This window comes from Xiphophorus hellerii, chromosome 14, assembly GCF_003331165.1.
Source record: "Xiphophorus hellerii strain 12219 chromosome 14, Xiphophorus_hellerii-4.1, whole genome shotgun sequence".
NCBI lineage: Eukaryota > Metazoa > Chordata > Actinopteri > Cyprinodontiformes > Poeciliidae > Xiphophorus > Xiphophorus hellerii.
In genome coordinates this window covers 6,250,206-6,277,524 of record NC_045685.1, presented here as the reverse complement: position 1 = coordinate 6,277,524, position 27,319 = coordinate 6,250,206, and the positions used below count along the sequence as shown (strand labels likewise).

At 42.2% G+C, this 27,319-nt stretch overlaps 1 protein-coding gene across 4 annotated transcripts in view; it reads left to right on the top strand.

The window, feature by feature from the left end:
• The first annotated feature begins 374 nt into the window (after positions 1-374).
• arhgef40 (Rho guanine nucleotide exchange factor (GEF) 40) overlaps positions 375-27,319 on the top strand; it is a 48,712-nt gene continuing 21,767 nt past the window's right edge. The window contains exons 1-17 of one of the 4 annotated variants that reach the window (XM_032582776.1): positions 375-472; positions 566-723; positions 9,870-9,959; positions 11,563-11,670; positions 15,276-15,561; positions 16,435-17,569; positions 17,739-17,974; positions 18,074-18,265; positions 18,380-18,494; positions 20,208-20,301; positions 20,422-20,508; positions 21,901-22,017; positions 22,476-22,574; positions 22,661-22,812; positions 25,063-25,201; positions 26,095-26,214; positions 26,868-27,059. In XM_032582776.1, the coding sequence (XP_032438667.1) occupies positions 721-723; positions 9,870-9,959; positions 11,563-11,670; positions 15,276-15,561; positions 16,435-17,569; positions 17,739-17,974; positions 18,074-18,265; positions 18,380-18,494; positions 20,208-20,301; positions 20,422-20,508; positions 21,901-22,017; positions 22,476-22,574; positions 22,661-22,812; positions 25,063-25,201; positions 26,095-26,214; positions 26,868-27,059 (3,165 nt within the window). In that variant the 5' untranslated portion in view covers positions 375-472; positions 566-720. Of the gene's footprint in view, positions 724-9,869; positions 9,960-11,562; positions 11,671-15,275; positions 15,562-16,434; positions 17,570-17,738; positions 17,975-18,073; positions 18,266-18,379; positions 18,495-20,207; positions 20,302-20,421; positions 20,509-21,900; positions 22,018-22,475; positions 22,575-22,660; positions 22,813-25,062; positions 25,202-26,094; positions 26,215-26,867; positions 27,060-27,319 lie in introns of all 4 variants that reach the window. The other 3 variants (XM_032582779.1, XM_032582778.1, XM_032582775.1) reach the window with 3 other exon arrangements.

Sequence of the window (27,319 nt, the reverse complement as noted above, 5' to 3'; positions counted from 1 at the left end):
AGTATTTTCTGGATGCAACAGCTTACATTGCAAACAGGTTTGGTCGCAACGTTTGGAGCTGGAACGTTGCAAAAGGCACCAATAAATGTGCAGAAATAGGCTCCTTTTGAAGCCTAATTACATCCTCCACATAGGAGGAAAGAGCGCGCAATCACATCAGCAGAGCGTGATGATAAAACAGTGGAGGTTTCTTTTCTTCAAGTCTCAGGCTGGGTGGGGTTTCCATTGTCTATTCATTAAAGTTAGTGAGCAGGGAGGGGAAAAAAAGTGGAAAGTTTGAGAGTGGAGACAAACTGTGGTGCTTCTGTTAGGTGAGAGGAGGAGGGGAGGTGGGGGCCGGGAGGTGGTGTGGGGTGCAGCTGCCGGGGCAGTCGGAGAGAAGAGGAGAGGGGAGGGGAAATGAAAATGCAGCCTGGACATTCCCACTCTGGGAAATCCAGCGCAGACCGTGGAGGACAACAGAGGAGGACATGTAACTTTTTTTCCTCTGCCCATGCTGAAAACCTTTATTTATTTACGTTTTTCCCTTCTTTTTTTTTTTCATTTTTCATTTTTCTTTTTAAAGAAGGGGAGACATTGAAAGCTGGAAAAGCATCTGACGACGGAGAGGCGATGGGAGGCGGACGATGAGCGAGAGGAGAAAGTTTGGTGGAGAATGCGGAGAGGAAGCGGAGCCAGGAAAAGGAGCTGAGGACTATGTAGGAATTCCTGACTGAAGTCATGGTAAGTCCCCGAGTTTTATGAGCGTCTCTGCATGGAGACGCGAGTTCCCTTTTTTTTACTGCAGTCATGTAAAGTGCTTATAACCGCCTTGAATAGAGTGCTTGAAATCTCCCACGTTAACTCTAAAACCCCCAAATTCACTCACTGGTTCAGACTTTTGTAGTAAACCGGCACAAAACAGCAGATAAATGTGAAAACAGAAGGCAAAAATCACACACGTTTTGGAAATATAAATCTGAAAGGTGTGGCGTGCACTTATGAGTTCTCCACTGATACCTCGAGTGACATCCAGATTTTTGGGGAAATTTCTACTAAAATACATTGAAGTTTTTAGCTTTAACAGGGGGGAAACGGTAACAATCTTCCAACACCGCTTCTCCTTTTTTTCAGGCAGGGTTGCGTTGTTTAAGCAGATCCGACCCTCGGCTCACGGGACGATAAATTCCCACAGGCTGTAAATTATGACACGATTTCAGTCGCGTGACGTCGGTGACGTTTTGTGGCTTAACTCGCACAGGAGCGCAAAAGAGCGCTCTCTGTTGCATCCACTGGGATTATGCTCACATCCCCCACCACCTCTAACGGGTCAGAAAGACAGACCGGGTGATGGCAGAATCATGCATGTACATGTGAAAACTGAATGAATCCAAGACAGAGAGAAAAAAGAGAAAGAGAGAAGCGACACAAGGACTGAGCTCTTGTTCCAGCTTCTGTGTGTCGTGCTGGGTGGAGCCGTTTGGCATGGAGAGGAAGAGAAACAAAATCAGAACGAGAGGGAGGAGAGGGAGGAATAAAGGCGGCAGGGCAGGGTGACTTTTTTTTTTTCTTTATTATTATTTTTGGAGTCTTGGACGGTTGCAACGGTGGTTTCGGTGATGCCGCATTTTCCACAGTGGAGCGAGGAGAAGTAGAGAGGGGGCGGAGGGAAAGGGAACAAGGGATGGCATGGTCTGAGGAGAGGGAAGAACATGTGCTCCTTCGTTTCTTCCCCTCCATCACTGGCCAGGACTGGGGAGCTTTAGCAGGAGGAACAGTTGCAGTTTGACCTCAAACTTCAATGTGCTTTCATTGGGAGGACATGCCGTCCTGCAACGTCCCTCCATTTCAATAAAACCCGTTTAAATGAAACCCGTTCAGAGCTACAAAACGTTAAGGTCAAATTAAAAAATAAAAATGAAAAAAAAAAGAGGATAGGTATATCTACAGTAGAAATTGTGGTTTCATTTTTTTTTTTAATGGTTTTATTTCTACTTTTAGGTTTTAAAATAAAGAAAAACGCAAAACTTAGAATATTTTTGCAATCTGAAGACAAGAAAAAGAGTCATCTGTTGTGAAAATTCACTGCAATTCTTCCATGACAATAGAGGAGTTAATACTAAAACTCAGCATTTTTTTTATTATATATATATTTAAAAACATTAGTTGGTTCTATGTCATTTTTATTTAAAGGTTTTAAGAGCTCCTGTCATAGATAAAAAAAAAAAAAAAAAAAGAGAGAAGTGAATAATTGCAAGTCGGAATGCCAAGAAATAAAATAAAAATCTGAAATGTGTGGCTGGCATTTACCTCATACGGCCTAGATAAAAACAGCGACTGCCGCTTACCCTCGAGAGCCACCTTGTTAGTAAATGGAGCTCCACTTTTTAAGTGCTTTTGCTCCGTGAAGACATCAGGGGTTTGCTGGGTAACGGTGCCTCTGGAGGAGCTGCAGAGATCCAGAGCTGAGGTGGGATAATCTGCAGACAGGACAAATAAGACAAATGCAAGTCGTTCGCTCCTCAGATGTACGGAAGAGTGATGGGAAGGAAGTCACGGCTGAAAGAAAGTCATTAGAAATCCCACTTAAAGTTAACTTTTGGAAACAGAAAATGAAGAAGAAAGCGTACCCTGCTCTCATGATGAAACATGGCAGTGGCTGCATTATGCTTTGGGGATGCTTTTTTTTCAGCAGGTCAGAGGTAATGTGGAAATGGATGGAGGAGAACCCTGGGGGGGGGAAATGACAGCAACCCTTAAACATACAGCCAGAGATACAATGAAATTGTTTAGATCGAATTATGTGCATATGTTAGAGTGGTCCAGTCAAAGCCCAGGCGTAAATCCAATTAAGAAATTGTGGCACGACATTCAAAAGTCGTCTTCCTCCAAATTGACTGAGCTTGAACTACAATGCCAAGTACGACGGTGTGAAGACAATGCAGATATTCTCTGGCAGAGATATTTCCTGGAAGTCTATCAGCTGGAAATGCGATGAACGTTGCTTCTGAAAGTGCTGACTCAACGTTTCTGAGCAAGAATCCACGTCTCACTTTTCACATTGTAAGAACCACACATGCTTTTCTAGCAATCGGCCAATGATGTACCACATTGTCTTGGTCTGGTGTACAGGTCGCAACGTCACAAAACGCGAGAGGATTCCCAGAGTGACAATACTTGTACGAGGCACTATACATGCAAATGACAGAAACTTGCATTCGTGTGCACGTAGGTGTTAAAATTTACCAGCAAGCTCCTTTGCACACACACACACACACACACACACAGCTATGCTGCCGTTCAAACATTGACACTCCTTTGCCAAGAATATGTGGCAGAGGGTATTTCCATTGCTGCTGTCTGGAAAGATTTTGTAACTGGAGGTTATGTACCAGCCCCTGATTTCAGCCAGCGGACCGCCTAATTTGGCCTAATGAAAGTTAATGCAAACAGCTCTGGCCACAGATAACAAACCAGACGCGATCACAATCAGTGTTGTCAGTCACAGGAATCTCGCGCTAGCGTTGAGTTTCCTGCAATTGTCCAGAACGCAGTGCATGCGGCGTAGCGAGGACGGGTTCGTTCCTGCTCAGCAATCCCAATCTTTTCCACATCTATTCCAGCTCTTCATCATCCTTTATCTTCTCAACGCAGCGAAACAGTCAACAGTGACGGAAACGTCATCGTTGCGGATTATTTGATCAAGTTTCGCCTGTTGATATCCTTTTGGAGCTCGCCGTTTGCTTTTCGCCTCGTTATTAACGGGCGGAAATGCCCCGATAAACCAATGCTTCCACATGACTTATCTCCTCACAGCCAAACAACCGACAAAGATAGCAGTTTGGAGAAAAAAAATGGAGCATGTAAAACGCTAAAAACAGATGATTCCCCCGGGAGTTTGTAGAGGATCGGCAAATTAGAGCAAAAAGGGAGGGGGGGGGGGGGGGGTGGGGGGGGATTTAGTTGGAGGAAAAAAGAGAAAATGCACATGGGAATAGAGTGACGTTCAAAAGAAATCAACAAGTGGGAAGCATCCGAGGGGAAAACAACGCCTTTGTGCCTGTGAGACTGTGTTGATAGGAGAAAAAGATATTTAGCAGAGAGTCATAACAATTTGTGTCACAAAACACAAAATGCTGGGAATCGGTTCATATCCTGGCAGCTGCACATATCATGTAGACAATTAAGAACTTTGTAGCTGGAGTAATATTTAAACTTTCTCTTTTAATCGCTTATTAGGGTGTAAACAACTATACTGTTCTTCGGCTCTAAAATACGGCGTTTTTAGCTTGTATTCCATATTCGAAACTAAATTTGAATGCTGAGGCCAAGAACGCTTAGAAGTCGTTTTGGAATAGCTCGGACGATGATTTCAGGGCTTTCTGAGTTCCTGAGATTATTTAAGCTAAATCAAGATGTGGTGAGGTAATTCACAGCAAGTTAAAAGAGGGCAAATCTGTGGACGTACTAGAAGGAAACGCCCTTCCGTGTGTGACATCATCAGGAGCATCAGGAGATCTTAAAGAAAAAAATCAGATGCTTGAAGACATAAACGTTACGGGAATATCCGACCACCATTCTGTTCAGGAAGGAGACGGGTTCTGTTTCTTCTAAAGACGCTGTAACGCTGGCGAAGAGTTTCATTGTCCACAGTGAGACGGATTCTGTCCTGACATGAGCTGGAAGGCCACGCAGTGAGGAAGAAGCCATCTGATTACATCTTGCAATTGTAAACTAATAATAATATTTTTTTTTTTTGGTAGACATTTCCTGTGGTCTGGTCTGAAGCGAAAGCATTTGACCACAATGACTGGTGTTATATTTGGAGCTGCTAGCATCCCAAAGTGGGAAGGCAGTAGTTTCAGGACAATAGAGTCAATGTTTTGGAGTGGTGGCAAATATCGTATCCAAACATGTACACCTACACATATATGTGTTGTTGTTATAACAACACATGTATGTTGTTTCTTGTGTTAAAACCTTTCCCTTCTTTGGCGTCCTAGAATTATTAAGCTTTACATACATGTATGTATATTTACCCATAAATTATAGATATGCACACCTTTATGCATTCCTACACCAAAACCAATACCTATAAATTAAAAATCTTCTCATATTCATGTACACATTTAGTACTTTAGTACAAAAATATAATCTAACATTATTACTTATTTGACCATGCTAGATGTTAGCCTTCGCTATGCTATGTTTGTTCCAGCTAGTGAAAAAAAGATACTGTCTCAAAAAAGTTGACAATGTTTTGACATTAAATCCAACAGAAATGTTGAGCGAAGCTAAAAAAGAAGAATTGTGTGTAAACTAGTGACTTCAAACTTAAAGATACAGTAATTTTGTCCAGAGGAATGGCTGACTTTAGCAAGCTATTGTGGAAGGATACCCAAAATGTTTGAAGAAGTCAGAGTTTTAAAATAATACTGATTTTAATTAAATATGTGGAGATTTTCTGACATTAAACTAAAAAAAAATTCTATTATTCTGGTATTTAGCATACTGAAACAATTTTGGCCAGTCTAACTGACAAAAAACAGGAAATTTAACACTAGACCGTGAGAAAAAAAAATTGCTGTATCTTTTTTATGTAGTAATTACAATTTTTGGCTTAGAAATTTGAATCGCTTTCATGTCACAATGAGAAAACATTCTCATTTAACCAGATTTGCAATACTTGTCATACCGAGGTTTGTATCGCATTAAAACCAAAAATATCTACGTTTTAAAAAAGAAACCTAACGCAACAGTAAAACAGCAACACCTGCTGCTCTTTTTTAGATGTTTTCTAGAGGAAACAAGGCAAGAAGGAGAGTCATGTGTCTTTTTACGCAAGTCATAGTCATGACTTGTCATAAGAGAGGCGTAGCCAAGTAAAGGTTTCTCATTATAACGAGACATAAAATTCATTTCGTCAAAATAAAAAACAATTTAGCATCTCGTTATAATGAGAAGGTTTTCTCGTTTTCACAAGAAAGTTTCTCAATTAAACGAGAGAACGCTCCTGAATATGTGTGCACGCTTTGGCAGTTAAAAGCCTCCATGCTAAACTGGTTAAAACTGTATAAAGATACAGTTCATTAATTCCAGAAGGTGGATTTTTAATAATAATAATAATAATAATAAAGATACCAAATGTGAGCAATTAACTAATTGGGCACAAGTAGAGAAGCCGCTTATCTCTCTAGCTATAGCCGCACCATAACTGCCTTCAAGCTGTGGTCAACAGAAACTGTCTGTTCCCACAAGGTTCAGCTCGGGTCAAAGTTCAAAACGTGTGACCTCCCAGCACCATAAACAAGCTGTGCCCGGTGAACCAAAATTGCAAGAATGCAGCATCGATCAAACTACATGAGGTTCAACTTCGCCAACTCAAAAACATTCACCAAACGAAGAGCGGCTCCTGGTCCAAACCATTACAATCATCTCCAACTCCATATGGTTTGTGTTCTACAGACGAAACCAAGGCAGTATTATTATCCCAGCTGGATTTCACTTGGCCGTGCCTTTTAGTAACCTCAAGCAGTCTGGCTGCAAGACCCACTATAGGTTAGGTTAGATTACAAAAGCTCATTTAGGAGAGCTTTTGTCAGGCTCGACTGCTTTAGTTTTCGTCGTCCTCATTTCCCTTTGTCTGTTTTTCCCGCTTTTTCTTCTCCATTTTTCCCCCCCTCCAAATCGCCCTCTAATCTCGTCGTCCTCCATCTATCAGCTCCACATTTTGCAAAGTCCTCTCAGCTCCGCTGCTCTTCCTCGTGTCCTTCTGGTACATCTGGTTTCCATCATGGTTACCGCTGCTCTCGTTTCCCATCGATCTCTCCCGCTGGTCAGCCTCCTTCCTCTTTTCTTTCTGTCTGCGCTCTCACTCGCTGAAAATTTGTCTGCTTCTCTCAATCTTTTTTTCTTTTTTTTTTTTTGCGAGTCTGCGGCCGCTTTTGCTTCTTTTTTTAAACTTCTCCAACTCACTTTGACTCGCAGGTTTGATGTTCTGCCAGCTATCTTCATCCCTTACATCCAGTTTATTTGACGCTTCAGCGGATTTCTTCCAACGCTGGTTTTAAACCGCTTTCAGTCTCATAAAAAATGGAATCCTGAGGAAAAACAGCTTTTTCAAGCTTTCTTCTTATTCTTTTTTGCAAACTTGTAATTGTAGGAGCACTTTGCAGCACACACACACACACACACCCACCCCCACACGCACACACACACACACACTACAAATAACAGCGGCGGAGAGGAACGGGACAAGGCGATAAAATGTTTCCCGTCAGGTTGACGTTTACAAGCGCGGACACGGTATTCACGGTTCCGTCCATACCGAAATAATATTAATCCAACATAACCAGTTTCCCCATCGCCAAGGTTGAGGAGGTGAGAGCTTGTAAAAGCAAATATTTCACTGGCTTGCTCCACATTTCGTCTGCGAGAAGTTGGCTGGAACGACAACTTTAAGACTTTGGCTTTTCGAGGCTTGACTTTCGCAGACGCTGCTTCCCCATTCTGACCGATCTCATGCTATTTCATAAAGCGGACTGGGTAACAATTTCAGTTTTTAGAAGTACAAAGACGGTTAAGACATAACCCAAAAGATCTGAAGCGCCAGCGGCGAGGAAAGGTGCTTCTACAAAGCGCTGACTCACAGGGGCTCAACGCAAAAAGAACATCATAGTTTCCAGATTTTTATGAGGAAGTTCTTTTTCCTTTCACTTCTTTCTTATGAAAGGATATGAATACGTTTGCAAGGCAGTCCACACAAAAGTATTAAAGATGGCGATGCTGGCGACACTAACTGTACAGTCAACTTTTTTTGGTGATTGCTTTGATGGTACTAATAGCTTGAAAACTGCAACAAGTCTTTATTTGAGTAGATTTTTTACCAGGTTTTACTTGAGGATCTTTTCATGTCTGTTAGCAAATTGAGTTCTTGAGTAGCTTTGACAATGAATGACAAGAGGCTTTAATATTTACATTGGTGACATATTGTTGCATATACTCTATGATACGCCTCATTGCCTCGAATAATCAATCTTATTCCCTCTAAATTATCGCAACCGTCGGATATAAACAGACAAGTTACATTTTTGAGTCTAAACATTGGTAGTAACTCGTGTGCACAGCCGTGTGAAAGCTAACAACTCAAATTTGTTCGGAAAAGGAATGCAAGGTAACGGCTAGGGGCCAAAAAAAATGTCAAGGGAAAATTCTTGAGAAAAACTATTAGTCGCCAACATTGCTGTGAAGAAATTGTGGCCCGTTTTTCTTTCTGTCGCTCCAGTTGATTAATGTCGGCAGACATTCATTTCTCTTAAGGTTTCTAAAGGGGCAGAATTTAAATTATGTTTACACCTGGATTTTGACTGTAGGCCATGGCAAAGTATTTTCCTTTGAATATTTTTTATTTATTCAATGGCCTGTTGATGAGTCAGACTGCGATTGCGTTCACTGAAGCTTTCCATCCAATCTGACCCCAAAAAGCTAAAAGTAATAAAAAAAATCCCAATAAAATGCAATGAAATTTGTGGCCATAATGTAACAAAAACTTTAATCTGTATGCTTTTTAGATCACTATCATGAAGATTTACAAAAATATATATATATATATATTTTTTTTTTTTAAGTGGCGGAGTGACGTGTCTAGTTTCACACATGAGTTTGCTGAAGTTTTGTTCACCAGGACCCAAAGTAATAATCGTATTTGCATCTGGAAAACCAATCCCTGTTGTCCACCAACACTCACGTACGTTTAACGATGAGCTACCCTGGAGCCCAGCACCGGTCCGGCTGTCGATTGCTGCCATTTGCTTTCCACACAAGCCGGTACGTAGCTAATAATCGGCAGTAAATGGAAATTTCAAACTTTTCTCCAGCGCCTTCATCCTGAGCTTAGGATTTCTGTTCAGACACAACTGGAAACTGCACGTGACATTTGTTTGAACCTGAACTCTCGGCTCTTGTTTTCTCAATACCTGCCTGTCAAAAGTTGGACAAGAGGTAGCGCCACATTACAATACTCCGACCAGTTTCAAATACTTTCCTGTTTATATAGCTCATTCTGCCCTCCAGCGTGGCGAACCGCGTTTCGACTATGTACACAAAACACAACCCTGAGAATAATTATTCCTGCTCCTGAACCCGGTTCCTCTGCCATAAAATAACCCCCCCGCCCCCCTCACACACACACACACACACCGCTTCCAGCTCATTCAGTCCTGGCCGTCTCTCACTCGCTCGTCTCTTTTTCCACAGACCCTGCTCTCTTTGTTTCGTCTTTTACGACCGCTTTCGATCTATATCCCCTCTCGTTCGCCGTAATTGTTCGGCCCAGTGTATGGAGAATCCAGGCGTAATTGTTGTCAGATGACATTCAGTCGAGGCGAGGTTCAGCGCCGCACATTGGGCTGGAGGGGAGGGTGATTTGGACATCGGAGGGGGGGGCAGCCTAGGAGAACAGGGAGAGAAACAGACTGAATGTCTAAGGGAAAATGTGAGGGGAGGAAGAAGGGAGAAGAAAAAAGTTACAGGTTGCCATGCCGACAGCACAAGCAGAAAAATAAACATCGAGGAGGTCCTCGCGCTTCGCCGGAGCTGTGTTCTCAGATGCGCGCGCGTCTGCATCTGTCGGGAGAGTTTACGCTTTGTTTTGGACTCAGGGCAGGAGGGAGGGGAGGTCACTGGCCGGCGGAGGAAATGTTTGACACTCCCCAGACCTTACGGCAGGAAGCTGAAAGCGGCGTATCTGTGTATATTAATATGTGTGGGTGTCAGCAACAAGGGAGACGAGCCGGCTGTTCCAACACCACGCGAACCCAGACGCGAGCGCGCAATCAAGTGGTCCGCTTTGGGATTATTAACCCTTTCCTCACCGTCTCTGTGTCCCTTAGGGTTCGGAGGCAATGGAGGACTGCGTGCAGGGGGCGCTCTCGTCGCTTTATCCGCCGTTCGAGAGCACGGCGCCACCCCTCCTCTCTCAGGTAAAATGAAAAGCATTCGTTGTGCATTTATTTCAAGGATACAAGTTTCCAAAAGTGCATACCACCCAGATTTAACCAAAAGGCAGAACTGCTGAATGACCTAGGTTACACGTTTTCCACACGTACCTCTCAAAGGGTTGCTTGAAGTTTAGCCTATTCCTTCTGACGGAGCTGCTGTGGCAGAGTTAGTTTGTGAGCTACCCATCTCATATAACTCCTTCCTTAAAGTTTTGCCCACAAATGTTATTGTAAATGGAACTAAAGTCAGGGCTCTGTGATGTGCCATTTGCAAACATTACCTTTGTAGCTACTTCGTAGCCAACCTGGTGGTATGCCTAGAGTCATTGCCCAAAGGGAAGACCCATTTGTGCCCAAGCTTTGGTTTCATGGGCGACGTTTTGAGATGTTGCTTCAATATTCTTTCCCCATGATGCCATTTGTGATGTTGCTTGTGGATTGATGGCCTCTTCCTTCCTAAATGGCCTTTTCAGCCCATATGGGTACAGGATTTGTTTAAGAAAACCAGAAAGGTTTACATTTAGAGGACGTAAACTTTGAAAAGAGGTGTAGTACTAACCATGCGCATGTGTTAGAGGGGCCCAGTCAATGTTCATTCCTAAACCCATATGAGAATAAGAAGCAATATTTGAAAATTGATGTTCCCAGACGCTTTCCATCGCGTCTAACTGGACTAGAGCTATTTAGCAAAGGCAGACGGTAAAAGCAGTTTGGTCTCTAGATGAGCAAAGCTGGTAGAGACATACTCTGAAAGACCTGCAAATGTAATTACGGGTAGTTTTACAATCTATTTGTGCCCCAGGAGGCTGAATGCAAACGCACAGCATGCTTTTTATATTTGTACTGGTGAAAAATCCATCCATCCATTTTCTGTTCACCCTTTGTCCCTAATGGGGTCGGGAGGGTTGCTGGTGTCTATCTCCAGCTACGTCCCGGGCGAGAGGCGGGGTCACCCTGGACAGGTCGCCAATCTGTCGCAGGGCAACACAGAGACAGACAGGACAAACAACCATTCACACACACCTAGGGAGAATTTAGAGAGAGAGAGTAGAGAGACCAATTAACCTGACAGTCATGTTTTTGGACTGTGGGAGGAAGCCGGAGTACCCGGAGAGAACCCACGCATGCACAGGGAGAACATGCAAACTCCATGCAGTAAGACCCCGGCCGGGAATCGAATTCAGGACCTTCATGTTTTTGGACTGTGGGAGGAAGCCGGAGTACCCGGAGAGAACCCACGCATGCACAGGGAGAACATGCAAACTCCATGCAGTAAGACCCCGGCCGGGAATCGAACCCAGGACCTTCTTGCTGCAAGGCAACAGTGCTACCAACTGCGCCACTGTGCAGCCTTCTGGTGAAAAATGTTTTTACCAGAAGGCTGCACAGGATGCTAAAAAAGGATGCTTTTTTAAAAAAAAGCATCCTTTTACGTAATTGTACTTTTGGTTTTTCACAGTTTGTGGTTATAACATTAAAACAAATATGGACCAAATAATACCAAATACTCGCACCTAGTTTTTAACCTTAGTATTTTCTTTTCTTTTTTGCCTATTTCTTTTCTGATCCTCCATTGTTTCTGCAGGTCTTCTCGGTCCTGGAGTCAACCTATCAACACGACAGCCTGCGCTACCTCCTGGACTATTTCGTACCTGCCAAGCATCTCCTGCACAAACTCCAGCAGCATGCCTGTGTGAGTTCCAGAGTGCAAGCACGCTGCATAGCGAGAACACCCACAGCGCCGCATAATCAGAAGCAGAATCTGCTGTCACATGCAAGACGTCTGCTGTGGGAAATGTGTCAGCTTCTTGAATCCTTTGGTGAAAGTTGTCCTCCGGCGATGTTTACGCTCATGCCCCCGGGGAAAGGCGATTGACCAGTCGGTCCAAGCCGAGGCTCGAGTCGTCAAAGCAAATCGAGTCTTAAACTTTATAGAGGTCGCAGGGTCGTTCAGCGGAGTTTAGAGAAATAAATGGAGTATTTAAAGTCGGCGTAGGCACATCCAAGTCGAGATTTCTGTTTTCTTCCTGAGGATTAACATAAGGTCAAGTTCATGTAAGCTGAGATCGGAGTCACGTCTACTCAAATTCTGAAGGACGATGCCTTATTGGGTTTTTTTTCTTCTTCTGTTAACTTCTAATGTGAACTTCAGGTCGTTATGGAGTTCTAAAGTGAAGGCCTGTGCACCGTAAATATTTCAAACACATTTCTTGCTTATTCAAGTTTGAATCCAGTCTGTAGGCCTATAGAGAAATGTATTATTTGTAGTAATTTCAGACAAAGTACACTTCCTAAGCCTGAAAAACCTCTAAAAGCAATTATAAGCATTAGCCGTTGACATTCCGTTTGCAAGTATTTTCAGGCTAACACATGCTCGACCACGTCACTAGACAAACAATTTTTTTACCATCCCAAATTTGCATCCAAACAAATGCAACAAACCAAATGAAAGCCCGGTAACAATACTTTTTGGAACACAAACCATTGTGTTCCAATACAGGAGAATCTATACCTAAATTTTCCTGTAGAAAACCAAAACAGATTACCTTCTTCTTTGGTTTTATTTCTATTTAATTGACTGCAGTACAGCGTCACATACAGGCCTGTGTTAGTTACTATAAATTTGGATCATGTTTTGTGATTTTGCAAGAATGATGAGAACTTTTGAAGAATTTTTTTTATGTGAGGACAAGACTGTAAGAAAATTGATTAAATTCGCCGATTGAGATGTTTCACACGGAAAAGATAGAAATGATCAACACGCAGAAAAATAAAGCATAAGTGTGATATCTTGCGTTTTAATTCAACACTTTAATTGACCCCTAGCATTTAACCCTAACCTTAACCCTAAAAGTAAAACGGTGTGGTAGAGACAACCATTTGCGAAATTTGTCTAAATCGAGCAAATTCAGGATTGCACTAGCCAAACAAATGTACATGCTCAAGCAAAACTCTGGCGCTTAAACTTAGCAGCTCTATCATTTTACTTTGCGTGACACTCGAAGGCGAAACAACTGATGGGCTCCAGTTCAAGGGTTTGCGCCTCAGCTTTCTCGCATTTCTCCGTAGAGTTTTCCTCTCTAGACTCTCGGTAATATACACGTCCGCATGCAGGGGCTGTGAGCGAATGATGTTTTCATTGTCGCTGAGTGGAGTTGCCTGGGACGGGAGTCAGACTCTGAGTCATGACAATAATTCCTTCCATATGTGATTGGGTTACTGCTGTGAGAGAAGGAGGAACTCGCAGAGCGGCGGTGGGACTTTGGACGAGAGAATGGAGAGAATGAACATGACCTTCATTCACTGCGCCTGTGTTGAGTGGTTGAAAAAAAAAATGGGGGAAGATGTATTTTGCAGACCATAGTGGGGTGATTGAGAAATCTTGTAAAGTGGGAGCTGGAGGCAGGGGGTGGAGAAGGCGCAGACACAGGCGTACATTGAGGGAAATGTGGGTGGAGAGGAGAGGACCGTAGGACACAGAAAGTTTCAGAATGTGGACTCGTTTATTACGCTAATGCCCAACTCTGAAATACATTAGCCTTCTACTTGCCTGAAGCTTGCCCTGAGCTGGAGAAAAGACTCAGAAAGAGAGAAAAGAAAGGCATGAGGGAAAGAAATTAAATAAAGGGCAGCGAGGTAAAAGTAGGAAACATGGAGGAGAGGTGGAAGAAAGAATTTAATGTGATCACGTCTCGCGTGTCTGCAGGGAAGGGAGCAGCACCGGGTCAGTGTTTTAGACGTGACTGAGAATAGCAAAGCTGAGTTCAGGCTTCACGAGCTGAGATCTACATCTGACACAGCATTCATTGAGCTAGAGTTAATGCTTTCATTAGGGAGCATTACTGTAATAGATCAATCCAATAATAGCAGTGGAAGGCCTCCGCAGGCCTCCATTCCTTGCCCAAATTCTTAAAGTCTTTCCAGGTAAAGAGTCTTTTTTTTACCCTAATTGAATTAAACAAATGTTCTTCTCTCATACTGCTTTGTCTACTCGTATTTTCCTCCTGTGAACCAGGGTACTTTGTGTTGAGTTGGTCACCTGTAGCTTGTTGTCTGACTCACAGTTCTCCACAGTCCTCCCCATTGTCTCAATTCATAAAAGCAGTACAAATTGGAAAGGTCACATGAGTCATATGTTTGTCTTTGGTACAAACATTAGGCCAGTTGATCAACCCTTCTAGTGTCCAGTGCAGGATAGGTTCTAGTAATTCAGTTTGTCAGAGTGGCTAAGATGAAGCACAGCAGATAGAAACTCGCCCCTGTCTCTCATGAGATGGGGGTCTAAGATTGTGGCAGTTAAGAGAGAGGGATAAAACAGCTTGTATCAATCTGGTATTTAGAGGTTACTTTCCAGAACTTTCTTTAATCTTACCAGATACATTCTGGTATCTGGTAAACTATGGTGTCTGGTAAACTATGGTGTCTGGTATTTGGTAAACCAAAACTTTCCCAGGTACTTTTCTGGAACTTCTGGATACTTTCCTGAAATGTAGTTTTCTGGAACATAATTGATATTTCCTTAAACTTTCCAGAAACCTACCAGGTACTTTACTAGATCTCACTGGGTGCTGTTCTGGAACTTAAAGTAAGACATGACCTCTTTGTGTGAAGACTCGTATGTCTTCATACAAATACATGACCAAATATGTGCTACTTTCCTACGAAATTAAAAGGTGTTTTTTCTGAACTGAACTTGTATTTTCCAGAACGTTCATGGAACTTATTAGGTTTTGTCTCTGAGCTTTACCTGTACTTTCCAGACATAACTGGGTTCTTTTCTGATATTTTTCCTGAAAGTTACAGGTTACTTTCCTGGAAATTGAAACTTTTATTTACCATACTTATAACTTTTCTGGAAAATTTTAAATACTTCCCTCAAACGTTTTAAAGTATTATTACGGGGTTCCCAAAACTTAATGAATACCATTCTGGAACTTACTGGGTATATTCAGGCTGTTTTATAATGTCATTTTAAATTTGGTATTTTCCCAGTACTTAGAAGTTTCTGGAACTAACTGGCTGTCAATCCAGACCTCACTGATAACTTTCCTGAAAAGCACCGGGTAAAATTTGGTAAAAATTGGTGACATTTTACCCGGTAAAATTCGTAAGTTATCAAGTTGTCATAACTTCCGAGAATGTTTGTGAAAATAACCTTTATGTTTCAGACTTACAGACTGTATTAATGAATAAATGACCCTGATGATGTTCAAATTAAAGACTTGGTTCACAAAATGTACATTTTGTAAATAATGTTTTTTTGTCTCTCGCTAATCTATATACTCTATTATCTCCCAGTCGCAGTATTTGGGATGCTTGTTCCTTCACTCCGGCTGGCCCCTCTGCCTTGGAGAGAAAGTGGTTGTTCAGCTCTCCACCTTGGACTGGAGGCTCCTGCGCAGTAATGACTTCTACCTTCAGGTGGTGCCCTTTTCTACTCGCTGCCCACGACTGGCCCTAAAATGTCTGGCACCCGGGGGTCGCACCGTGCAAGAAATCTTGGTGCCCGAGTCACAGCATCCCCTGGTGTTTACCTCCGAGTGGCTCCACAGTATCAACAAAGAACGGGGTCACAAGAGAGAAGGTGAACTTTCTCTATTGGTCGTATCTGTCTGACTGAAGTGGGTAATTAAAAGGGGAAGCAACACTCAGCTACAAAGCTATTTTTCCTCTTGATTTTCATCTTTTGAGATCGTTAAATGCAGAGTTTTGCATTTTGTCGATAGTCAACATTTCAAAATGTAGGTATGCTTTTTCTTTTAAAGAGAACAGAAAATCTTTTTCAAGGCAACGCATCTGCGAGTTGAGCAGTTTTGGAGATTGTGCTCACAAAATTATACTTAATAAGCCATGACACAAATGATAATTGTATAAGTGAGTCTGCAGAACTGAGCCTGATCATTCAGGCAATAGCATGGAAGCCAGTTATTATCTAGGTCACAATCGTTCTCCATCTTAAGTGGACATGCATCCATTGAGCCAAGAATTGGAAAACACTTATCCCTTTGGCTTTGTTTGAAGTGACTGTGAACTTCCTGAAAGAGAAATTTTGCAACCTATAGCAGCCAAAACACTTCAACATTTATCATAGTCTAACAGGCCTTGAAATAACAGAAGAGCCTTTGTAAGAGAAGCCTTAACAATAAAAAAACGACTGTGTGTTGTGACAGTTTATGACCTATTAATAAACCAAACAACCAACCAAAACAGTCAATCAGTGTTAAAGTTTGTTTGGAATAAATTAGTCAGGCTTGTAATTTAGATTCTATGTGTAAACTAAGTTATGTTCAGTTTATCTGAAGTAATATTTACATTTCTCCAGCTCCTTTCTTTTACCTCCGGGAATCTAAAAATATAGAATCAGATTAAGTTGCTTCTTAGCATAACTGTAAACTAGAGGTACTGTTTTTAAATGAAACTTTTGTTTGAACTCCATCCTTTGCCATCTTTTGCATAGTTGGAGGGGGACTCGACACCTGTCTGGTCAGTACATGCGATGGTGTGGTACGAGTGCCATGGAAGGAAATAGTCTACCCAAAATTCCTCCATGACCCTTCTGAGGAGCTTGGCCTGGGTTCCAACCGCCTTTCCAGTGAGGGGGGCAGCAGCCTCGGAGGGTGGGGTGGCTCCTCCTCAGGAGACATGGACTCCTGGTCCTGGGATGATGAAGACGACGACAGTCTACCACCAAACTGCATGGACTCTGACCCTGCCATCAGACGGCGGCGCAGCGAAGACGGCCTTGGGCGGACTGCGAGGCAGCCTCAGATGGATGGGGATTATGTGGAGCTTTTGGAACCCAGAGGAGGACCTGATGGAGGCGTTGATACCAAGCAGAGGTATTTGGAGATGCATGGGATTTGTAAGACCAGAACTTTGCCCTTATGCAGGAGAGGTAAGGCCATCAAACTTCGCAAAGGAAAAGCTTGGGGTTATGCAAAACCTGAAAGATCGGGAAGCTTTCGGGGTGCCTATAGTACCAAAGAGAAGGAGGCAAATCCAAAGGATGACTTGCTACCGCCAAAGCCTCCAACAGCGGTTTCAGGATCTACCAGAGAAAGACAGTCTTACTCCTCCTCTGCTCATGATTCAGATGAAGGAGGTAAAACAAGCAGAGACAAAAATAGCTTGGAAAGCCGCAGCCCTTATTTTGATGTTCCATTAAAAGAAAGGAGACCTGGTGTGGGCAAGGAAAGAGACAGCAACGGGTTCCCACAACCGTCCCGAGATGGACACCAAAATAAAGACTCCCAGAGAAGTGACAACTTAATAGCAAACGAAATCTACGACATAAGCCATAAAAGTGGCCATGATGTTGAGGGTCAATCGGATCATGGCTCACATTCAGACTCTGTGTTTGAGGATGCAGAAAAACCACTGAGTGGAGACAGCGATGCTGTTACGCCAACATCGGACGCACCAGAGAGGCTATTTACTGGAGTCTCTGAAAGCAAAGATACATCCAACGTTCAGTCTAAGACAAGGGACTCATCGAAGCCGAAGATTCCAGATGAAAGAACTGAAGGGCAGACAGAGGACAGAGTGTGCCCCAGAGGAAAAGAAGTTAAAACAGCCGGATTCAGAGCTCCACGGTATGGAAATGTTACATTTTTCTTATGATAAATTACATACTTTCCTTATTTGTACACATGTGTATTACACTGAATTGGACAGCACAAAGAAACCTCCAACTAATGAAAAAATGATACTCTGTCCCCTCTACTGTAACCTCAGTAAGATCTTCCTGTGCTTTGTGTTTAGGAGGAAACGGAAGGGAAAGGGCGCCAAAGGAAAGGCTAGGTCTGGTGGCAAAAACCAAAAAGGCACAAAACTACAGGGTAAAAGTCCTCTGCCAAGTCCCACAGCCCACTCTGCAACTACAAAGCTGCTAATCCCAGAGGAAAAGAAGGCAGAGGAAACAGAAAAGATTGACAAACCTGATGGAGTGCCCACAACTGACACTAAAGGGAAGGAAAACACAAGGAAAGGCAATGGAAGTGGGTGGGAAAACCTATTCAGCCGCAGTAATATTTGATTTTTCTTAGTCCCCCAGGTGTTGCTATGGTAGTGCCATTTCTGTTTTTTCCATCTTCCAGCTGAGACAGAAGATGGATCGTCGCCTGTGTGCAATGGTCAGTCAAGCACGTCTTCATTAAACCACTTGACTGTGGAGGCTGGATCACCGGAGACATGTTCTGACCAGATAAATGGTGTTACCTCTAAAGAGCCGGCGCTTTTAAGGGAACTGGATACAGAATTACTTCAGTCAGGGAAGCTGCAGCTGACAGGTGACCTCCTTTTATTCTGTCCTTCATGTTTATTCTGCATTTGTCCCAAACGAGCCTGTCATACAGAGACAGGGTGGCAGTTTACCTGTAATTACAGACACCTCATCTCTACAGGTACAGTGGACAGATTGGGGCGAGCTCTGGTTTTCACAGATGCAGGCGCGACTGAGGAGGGGTTCTGCTCGGAGGAGGTGGCGCGGGTTCTTTCCTGTTACCACCGGATCACTCGGTGAGCTCGTGTGTGTGTGTCCACTAAATATTGTTCTGATTCTGGCACATGTTCTTCTTATTTCAGCATGTTTCTCTGTATAACAACAGCAACAACACACTCCACCTCTGCTGACAATGCTGGTAAAGATGTAAAAAGCCCCAAAATAATCTATGATTGTAATAGGATAAGGTCACCCTAAGCGTTCGTCACACAACGTCTGCAGTAAAAAATATTTGAAACCCATGCATGTTTTTTAGTTTTTAAAGGTAGAGTGTTGAGGAACTGGTAACACCTTGTTTGACGGGTTGTGAATAATTCTGTCATGAACACCATCATAAACATGACATAACACCTTGTCATGAACATGAGTAAGTCTTCATAAATATTTATGACTGTTGTCATAAAGTGTCATTCGGTAAATCATGACACTTTTAATACAAAGATGACATTATTCAAAATGTCTTTGTTATGACAACTTGACATTAACCAAGAAATCATGAGCGGACATAAATTTGTTATAAAAGTATGACTGATTAAACTTTAGCTTTAAGAACATAAAGCTACATCATTTTTAAACAGTCATAAATATTCATGAAGACTTACTCACGTTCATGACAGGTGTTATGTCATGTTTATGACGGTCTTATTCACAACCCGTCAAATAAAGTGTTACACAGGATCTTTTAATTACCAACATTTCTCTTAGCCACTCTTCAAAATGGGGAAAAACGAGAGAAGATTTTGAATTAAAGCAGATTTGTGTTTATTTTCATAGTTTAGGAAATGGCTATAATAAAGTAGCCACTCACCTAAACTTGTCCATGGTAAAAGTAAGAGCAATACCTAAGAATGGATCCAGGTAACTTTACTCAAGCTTGCTTCCACCGACCTGCACTTCATGAGCTTATGTATTTATATCCAATTCGGTGAAGCTCTTCAAGCACCTTCTTATGTTTGAGTGTGTTTTACGATTGGTACAAGATGGCGAGGGGGTTAAAGTCAACCCACCCATGCAGATTTTTTTTTTCGGGATTAAGACTTGAATATGTTGTGTAACGATTATAGTTAGTCTTAGTAGCCAGTCGACACAGAACATCTCACTTTACTTTAGCAAAAGAGAGTTTCTCTAGTGGATGACCTCAAACAAAGTCAATGAGTTTAGCACCTTACAAATCAATATGTCTAACAAAAATAGCCTAGCATGTCCAATGCGTGACATGGAACATGCCTTTGGTTCTACGCTTAGCCCTTCCACAGTCTTAGCGCAAAGCTCAGGAGGATTGCGTTAAATATCACGGTTGGACAGCGTGGAAGTAGGAAGGGTTGACGCATGAGACCGTTAATTTCGGAAACCACGCAGAAAAAACCATCATAAAAGCACACGAGGTCAGTGCAACCCCTGCTGGACTGCGCACGGACTAAAAAATTCGTGGGGTCTTAATGACCCCGTCTCTTAAGAGGGTTAAAGCTCACAGGTGTGCAGGATATCAAGAGCTCGATTTGTGATTTGGGCCTTGTCTTTGCGTGTTTACGATGAGGACTGTTTGTGAAAGAGGCCATTGGTGTTCTAACAGCTACTTCTTTGACTTGACGAGCTTTTCACACCTCGTATTAAAACAATACTTTGCGATTTACAAACTTTTCTGACCACTGTGACTCTTTGAAAACACACGTTTTCTTTAAAAAACTGTCCTAATCCTACATTCCCCTTTGTTTATCATCCCTCATCAGGCCTGAAGCCAAAGAAAAGGGACTAACTGTGCTAATAGACAGCAGATGCTCCCAACCATCCAGTCTTTGCCTTTCTGCTCTTAAACGGTTCCAGGTGAGGCGAAGGGAAAACAAAATAGTTGTTAAGACAAATGTGCCAATTTATTTATTTTTTTTGTTTGTGTGCTTTAATTATCTTACAGACAAACACGTGTGTTTTCTGTGTGTGTTCCAGGTCTTGGTTCCTGGCGGTCTAGGATCCGTGTTGGTCCTGGTGGAGGAGCAGCAGGAGTCCCTTTCCTTAGCTTTAGATGGGACAGAGGTGACAATATCTAGAAATATATCGCTGTTTCACACAAATGTGAACACTTTTAGAGTATTTTAAAATGGCTAAACTCATGTAAATGTGAGTCCGGCTTACTAGCTGCTAGTGTTCCAAAATTCAGAGGACTTGTTGAGTTTTCTGCAATCTCACTTCAACATGATGTCTTTCTACTCCAGGGAAGGGAACTATTACTAACTACATTTCTCATCCTAAGAGTAACTTTAAAAGAAAATACAAATTTAAATTAACTGTACTTCTAAATGTCACAATATTACCTGCACCAGACAGTAGTTTAAACTCCCTGAAAAATCAGTGAGTAGTTCTTACTTTAAAGTTGAGCAAATGGCCAATTTTTACATCAATCATGGTTGCTGTTCATGCAAGTTTAATTTTGAAAAGCGTTTTCCATAGACTTGGAGGCCCATGGCCTCTTACAAATAATGTTTTATATGAAACGTGATGCATTATGGGCCGGGCCACACTTTAAAAAGGCCTCACTGGGACGGAAGCCCAGAGAACTGAGTTTCAGGGGCGACAACTTTCTGTTTCTTTTTTTTTTTTAAATAAATGTATGTTTTGCTAACAATGTTCTTATTTTAATACAGTTGGATTTTTATGAATATAAACAATAGCTAAGTAAGCCAGGCAAGTCCGACAAAACAACAACAACAAGATGTAATCCGTACCGCCTCGGGTTTTTAGTGTATTTCAGTGATTTTGCCCTGTTTTCACCATCTGGCAGTAACATTTTACATGGATGTGTAAGCCTACCTAACCTACCAGAAAACTACTTTTATTTAATCTGAACCCAGCAGTTATTACCTCATACATTCAAATTTATTTCTGTTATTTCACCACATTAAACTTATTCAGACAGCTGTTAGCTGCACATAAGCTACTGCTTCCTTGTAACTAATGAACAGAACCCCGTTTCCAAAAAAACCCCCCAAAAACACATAACTATCTCTTTAACATAACTATAATCACTTTCGATTCTGATTTCTTCTAGTTAGACATTATAATGTTGGACTCCATTTGCCTTGGAATAAATTCACTTTGTGCTTCAGCCTCGGGGTGCATTCTGCACATTTACCCATCGCAAGTTCCTCTACCAATCAAGCCAGTACTTGCATCTGTCAGCTCACATGTTTTTTCATGCACACTTGCAGAGCAAATTTCTTTGTGACATGTGGTTTGTATTACGGCTTGGCAGTACCAAGCCTTTGGTTGTTAAAGGAAAATCCCGCCCAAATGATGTTAAAACTGTTAGGAGAGAAGAGTTCTCCTGGATTTTCACCTCGTTTTTTGCCGCTTGGGATATTGTTTGCCAGACTTTCTCACCCTGTCCTGGCGCTAATGTTTTATTGCATCTTTACGTTCTCTCCTCAGACCCACGTAGTGCGCGGTACAGGAGTCCTTCAGCAATATGTAGACAGTCAGCAGCTCCCTAAGCAGCTGGATGGAGACTTCAGTCACAGTCACTCAGACTGGCTGGCATTCAGACTGGTAAAAATCCTGCTTCGCTTTGTATTGGTGACATTTGTTCCATTTCTACAGAAGAGGATTAGGGCCACTGAAAAAAAAGAATTCTGACTTTTTTTCTCAGAATTCTGATTTTAATCAGTTTAGTGATTATTTTCCATATAATGACAACACAACTGACATACACCTAAAATATATTGTTATTTATATGGATTTTGACATAGATTGGCAGAGTATCAAAATTCCGAGTTTAAAGTCAGAATCTCTATTTTATTTATTTTTGGTGGCCCTAATCCTCTTCCGTACATTCCTGATTAAATCCGGTGGGATAGTTTCCCCAAAAACATTGCTTGTAGTTTTCACCCCTCCACTTTATGTGAAGCCGATGAACACACAAAAGTGAAGAAGGCGAGCCAACGGCAGGAGAAGGAAAGCTTCAACCAAACCTTCACTTTTGCTTTACTCATTTCCCCTCCCAACAGAGGTTGGAGAAACTGACGGAGCGTTGTGAGAGCGCCCTCTCTCTGCTCGGAGAAGCCCTGCGGTCCCTGGAGTCGGAGGAGATGCCGAGTGACATCAAGGTTGACTGCAGTCACTATATCATCACATGCTTTGTGTCCTTTGTCGGAAAGAGGTCTGGAAATGTTGAAACAATGATCTCTTCCAGGCTGTTCCTCAGAGCATTGACAAACACAGGCAGCTCATGGCGAGTGTACTGGCTGACCAACGCTTAACTGAACTGCAACAGAGGGGCGGAGCCTGGCTAGCAGGACTGACTAACTGTTCGTCCGGACTGGTGCAGAGGTCACCTGACTGCAGGTACCACACACCTGAATTCACCTAGAGCTTCATATTAAATCATTTTTGTTATGCAACACCACAAATTTTACTCTGTTTCATTGGAATTTTGTGTGATAAACATAAGACAAAATATGGAAAAACAGTGAAGTGGAAGGAAACCAATACTGAAATGTTCACACATTCGTCTGTAGTTCAGACGGATGTGTGAACCATCACAATGCTTTTCTTCTACAAGAGTGGGGAAGATAACGGAGAGATGAATGGAGATAAATACAAGGATATCCTGGAAAAAACATTAATAACAACAAAAAAACCCACCAGTTTCATTGGAACACTTTACATCAAAGCAGAAGCATAAGTCTTGAAAACGGATGTTCGCAGAAACTATTCATTCAGTCTGGCTAGACTTGAGCTATTGAACAAAGAAGAATGCAGCTGCAATTATGGTAAAAAGTGCTTCAACAAACTACTGTCTGCAGTTGACAGAACATAAATGCATGCCACAAGTCATTTGTTTTGAAAATGTATCGTATTCCTTCCACTTTACAATTCTGTATATACAGTATATGACATAATCCCATACAACCCGATGAACTTTTTAGTTGCTTCATGACTAGGGTGTGAATACTTTTACTTGAGGCGCATGGTTTGTTCATTTTTTGCCAACAGAACATTTAGCCTTTTTGTTTTGGGTACGTACTGCAGGTTTTTGTCGCTCTTATCAGACATGGCACCCAGTTCTTGGGCTATCTCTACATCTTGTCAAGTCTTTGCCCATATGTCATTACAGACTACGCATTGCAAACCAGGCAGATAACAAACTGAGCTTTGTTTCTTAGCGTTGGCATTGCGACTCAGCTGATGATGTATCCTCCTACGACATTCTGAAAGTAGTTAGTGGTTCAGCCGCAACACCCTCTACCCCCACCCACATACAGTTTGTACCGTTCATATAACAAGAGATTATAGGGAAGTTCTTCAAACTGAAACTGGTTGTATATGCCATTAGTACGACTGCAGGGATGTAAAAAACTACGCTCCCTCTTGTATGTTTCTTCTTTTTTTGAAACCTAAATGTTTCAAAACCAACCTAAAACAGTATTTACCCTCTACTGTAAAATCATGAATTAATGTGATTAACCACAAGTTTGATTTCTTTAGTCCAAAACAGGCCTAATTCCTTCCACGCCTGTAGAATCAAGAAGTCACTTAAAAAGAACCTCGCTAACAGCATTAAGTAGGTTTAAAATGAGCTTAATTAAAAGTAGCACATCACGTTGAATCTAAAGAAATTCAAGAACAGATATGGATCAGACTGTTCCAAAGCTGTTTCTGAGGCTTCAGGACTACAAATTGTAGCGAGAGCTATACGCAAATGGAGACATCAACAAACATTGGCAAACTTTCCCGAAAATGCTCCAGGAGGTCGACCGGATGACTGGCTTCAACAACAGAATCAAGGTTTTGGAATTGCCTAGTCAAAGTCCAGACTTAAGTCCAATTGAGGTGTTGTGGTGTGACCTTAAATAAACAAAGCTCTCAGATGTGGTTAAAAAAAAAGCAATTCTGCAAGGAAGAGTTGGAGTGATGGAGTGTTTACCATCACTCTACAGTGATGGTAAAGACTCAGAGCGTTGGTTCAAATAGTTTTTCTCTCTAAAAGATTAAATAATCAACTGAAAACTCTTTTGTGTGTTCTTACCAGACCAAGATGTCCTGGTCTGGTATTAAAGTCTGAATGAAAATTTGAAACATTTAGGAGTCACAAAAAGAGCAGTCAGAGAAAACAAATCTATGTTCACATCAAAGCACACAGTCTTCTAGTTTGTTGTGGATACAGAAGCTGAAACATGTTGTTCAGAATCACCGGTTCGAAAACAGTTGCCTGAATGTGTCATGTTTTCTTTTTCAGTCACAGAAGCCAAATGCTCCTACCTGCTGCAGTTTGCTTTCTCTGTTAAAACGCTCCGCTCAGGGTTAAGATTTTTAATCAGGCTGATAATTAGACGAAACAACAAGACTTTGTCGATTACGACAAGGTCATGACAGACACAACCGCTGTAATTGGGCCACCTGTGTGACTCGTTTGGTCTTAAATGACATGAATGGCTCCTGTATGGCTGAAGTATTGTTTGGTTGAGCTAAGTTGGGTTTAAGCACCACTCTCTGGTAAAACTTAGAAAAGTTGCGACAGAAATGCAAACCAGCTGGAAATAGCCTTGATTTTTGGAATGAAAAACAGAAACAGAACATTCTGGTCTTGTACAGGGCTGCTCTCAATGCCACTTCGCAACTCTACGACGGCGTGGAGGATGCCCTCCATCGGCTCGTCCAGGTTTCCAACCGGCGAGGACGTGACCTGGAAGCACTGGGACGACTGGCGGGAATGGTGGACAAACTGGAAAAGGTGTGTGTGTTTTACTTATTTAACGTTTTTTTATTTTTAAAAAGGTTGATCCAAAACAATCATTTGAACAGTTAGCGTTGGCCTGGTAAAAACCAGCCTCTGGTTCTGTGCTTTGCTTCGTACAGAGGGTCTGGTTCCTCAACAAACTGCTAGCTGGAGGCATGAACTCTGTTAAGGTTTTAAAGTTTACCCGATTGCTAACGTTTGGCCCAATTGCTAATGTTAGGCCATGACATGTCTCTCAGAAATCGGAAATTGCCTGCGCTGTAAATAACCATCCCCCAGTGCGAATAAAGAAATGCCGAGCCAAATGTTTCTTCAATATTTGGTAGCGTGGCTAATGGCAGCGGAGAAAGTGAACATATGACTTCCTCTGTTGCCATTGCTAAAACTATAGGCAGTCTACAATTCTAAAATGGCGCAGAAAATCAATGCCACAACTTCTTCTTCTGTTCACTGATTGGACTGGCTTAAATTCTGCCGGAGGGATCCAAGCCAGTGGGAGAAATCGTCACACTGAGCAATGAAGGGAGATGAGAATTTAGAGGAATTACACATAGGCAATGATCAGGATCGGAAAACATTTGTCCTGCCACATGTACTTAAAGTGGATTCATACTGCTGTTCATCCTTGTTGTTACTTCCCTCTTTTGCGCTCAAAATGGACTCGGTGGAAACTCCTAGACTCACTTCTTCTTCTCAAGTTTTTTTTCTCACTTCCTGTCAACATCACAGCCAGACAAAACAACACCAGTAGCAACAGCCTCAGATTTCCTCATCTTCATTTCCTCTCTTCGGCCGTCTTCTCCTGTGACTTCGTGTTGCGTACAGTGACTCATGCCCCCTTCACCGCTAACCCTCCCTTCCTGTCTCTGTCGACCTTCGACCCACAGTGTGACAAGGAGATTGAGCAAGTGCAGTCCCAGCTGGAGGAATACAAGGACCCTCCCCTGTCTCTCAGCAGGCTGTCGCTGAAGCAGCAGAAGTTCAGAACGTTCAGAGAAACGGCCAACGTGAGTGACACAAAAATACCCCCCCAAAAAAGCACTTTTATTAGCACAATGGCAGCAGTTTCACACAAAACAAAGAAAAAAAGAAAGTAAACAAATATCATCGGACGTTATAAGAGTTCATAGTGGGAATGAGATCCAGTCTGCTGATATGAGGGCATCTGTCTGTGGGAAGTCTAATCCAGAGATGAAAAAGCCACAAGGCTTTATGGGATTTATTGCTAACAGCCCAAAAGCAGACGTCTAAGGATGCTCACCAATCCATTTAATTCTAACGGTCATGATGTTTTGACTGATTTGTGTCTTAACAAAATAACCAGTCCTTGACAAGGGTTTGAAAGATGACCAAATTAATAATAAAGAATCTGTTATCAATGTAGAATTGAATTGAATTAATTCAATTGAATTGTACTGAACTCAATTGAACTGAATTCAAAACAATTAAACCGAATGGAATTTAATGCAATTTAATTGAAATGATCGGAACTGGATTAAACTGATCTCAAGGGAATTAAACGAAATCAAATGAAATTGAACTGAAGTGACTTGAACTGAGTTAAATTAAACTGATCTGGATTTAAAAATAAAACTGACTCTAATTTAGTTGAGCTGAATTGAACTGAACTGAACCTAAAGCTCTTCCTGGCCTGCCTCAGGAGCTGCACAGCGACACTCTGTCGGTGCTCAGCGATCTGGAGGGCTGGTGCGAGCTGAACTGGGCCGGCCTCAGCGACATCCAGATCCGTCTACCCCCCGTGAGGGAGAAGCTGAGAGACATGTCCCACTGTCTGTCCGACTGCTGGACCACCCTGGACAACACCCAGAGGCTGCTGTCCACGCTGACAGAGGTAACACGGCGCAGGACGACGCATCAACGTCTTCCCCTTGTCTAACCCTGCTTTCGATTAATCAATCATTCCAGTTTTAAAAATGACAAAGTTTCAAAAAATACACCACACAGTCAACAGTCGAACAAACATTACATTTTGATGAGTGCCATCACCAAAATCATACGCACCAAATGTGTTGGTCAGTGTTTCATTTGCTATGGTTCGAGGGCAACTCTAAACTGCTGGGTTTTTATTTGAGATTTAAAGGCACTCGGTGT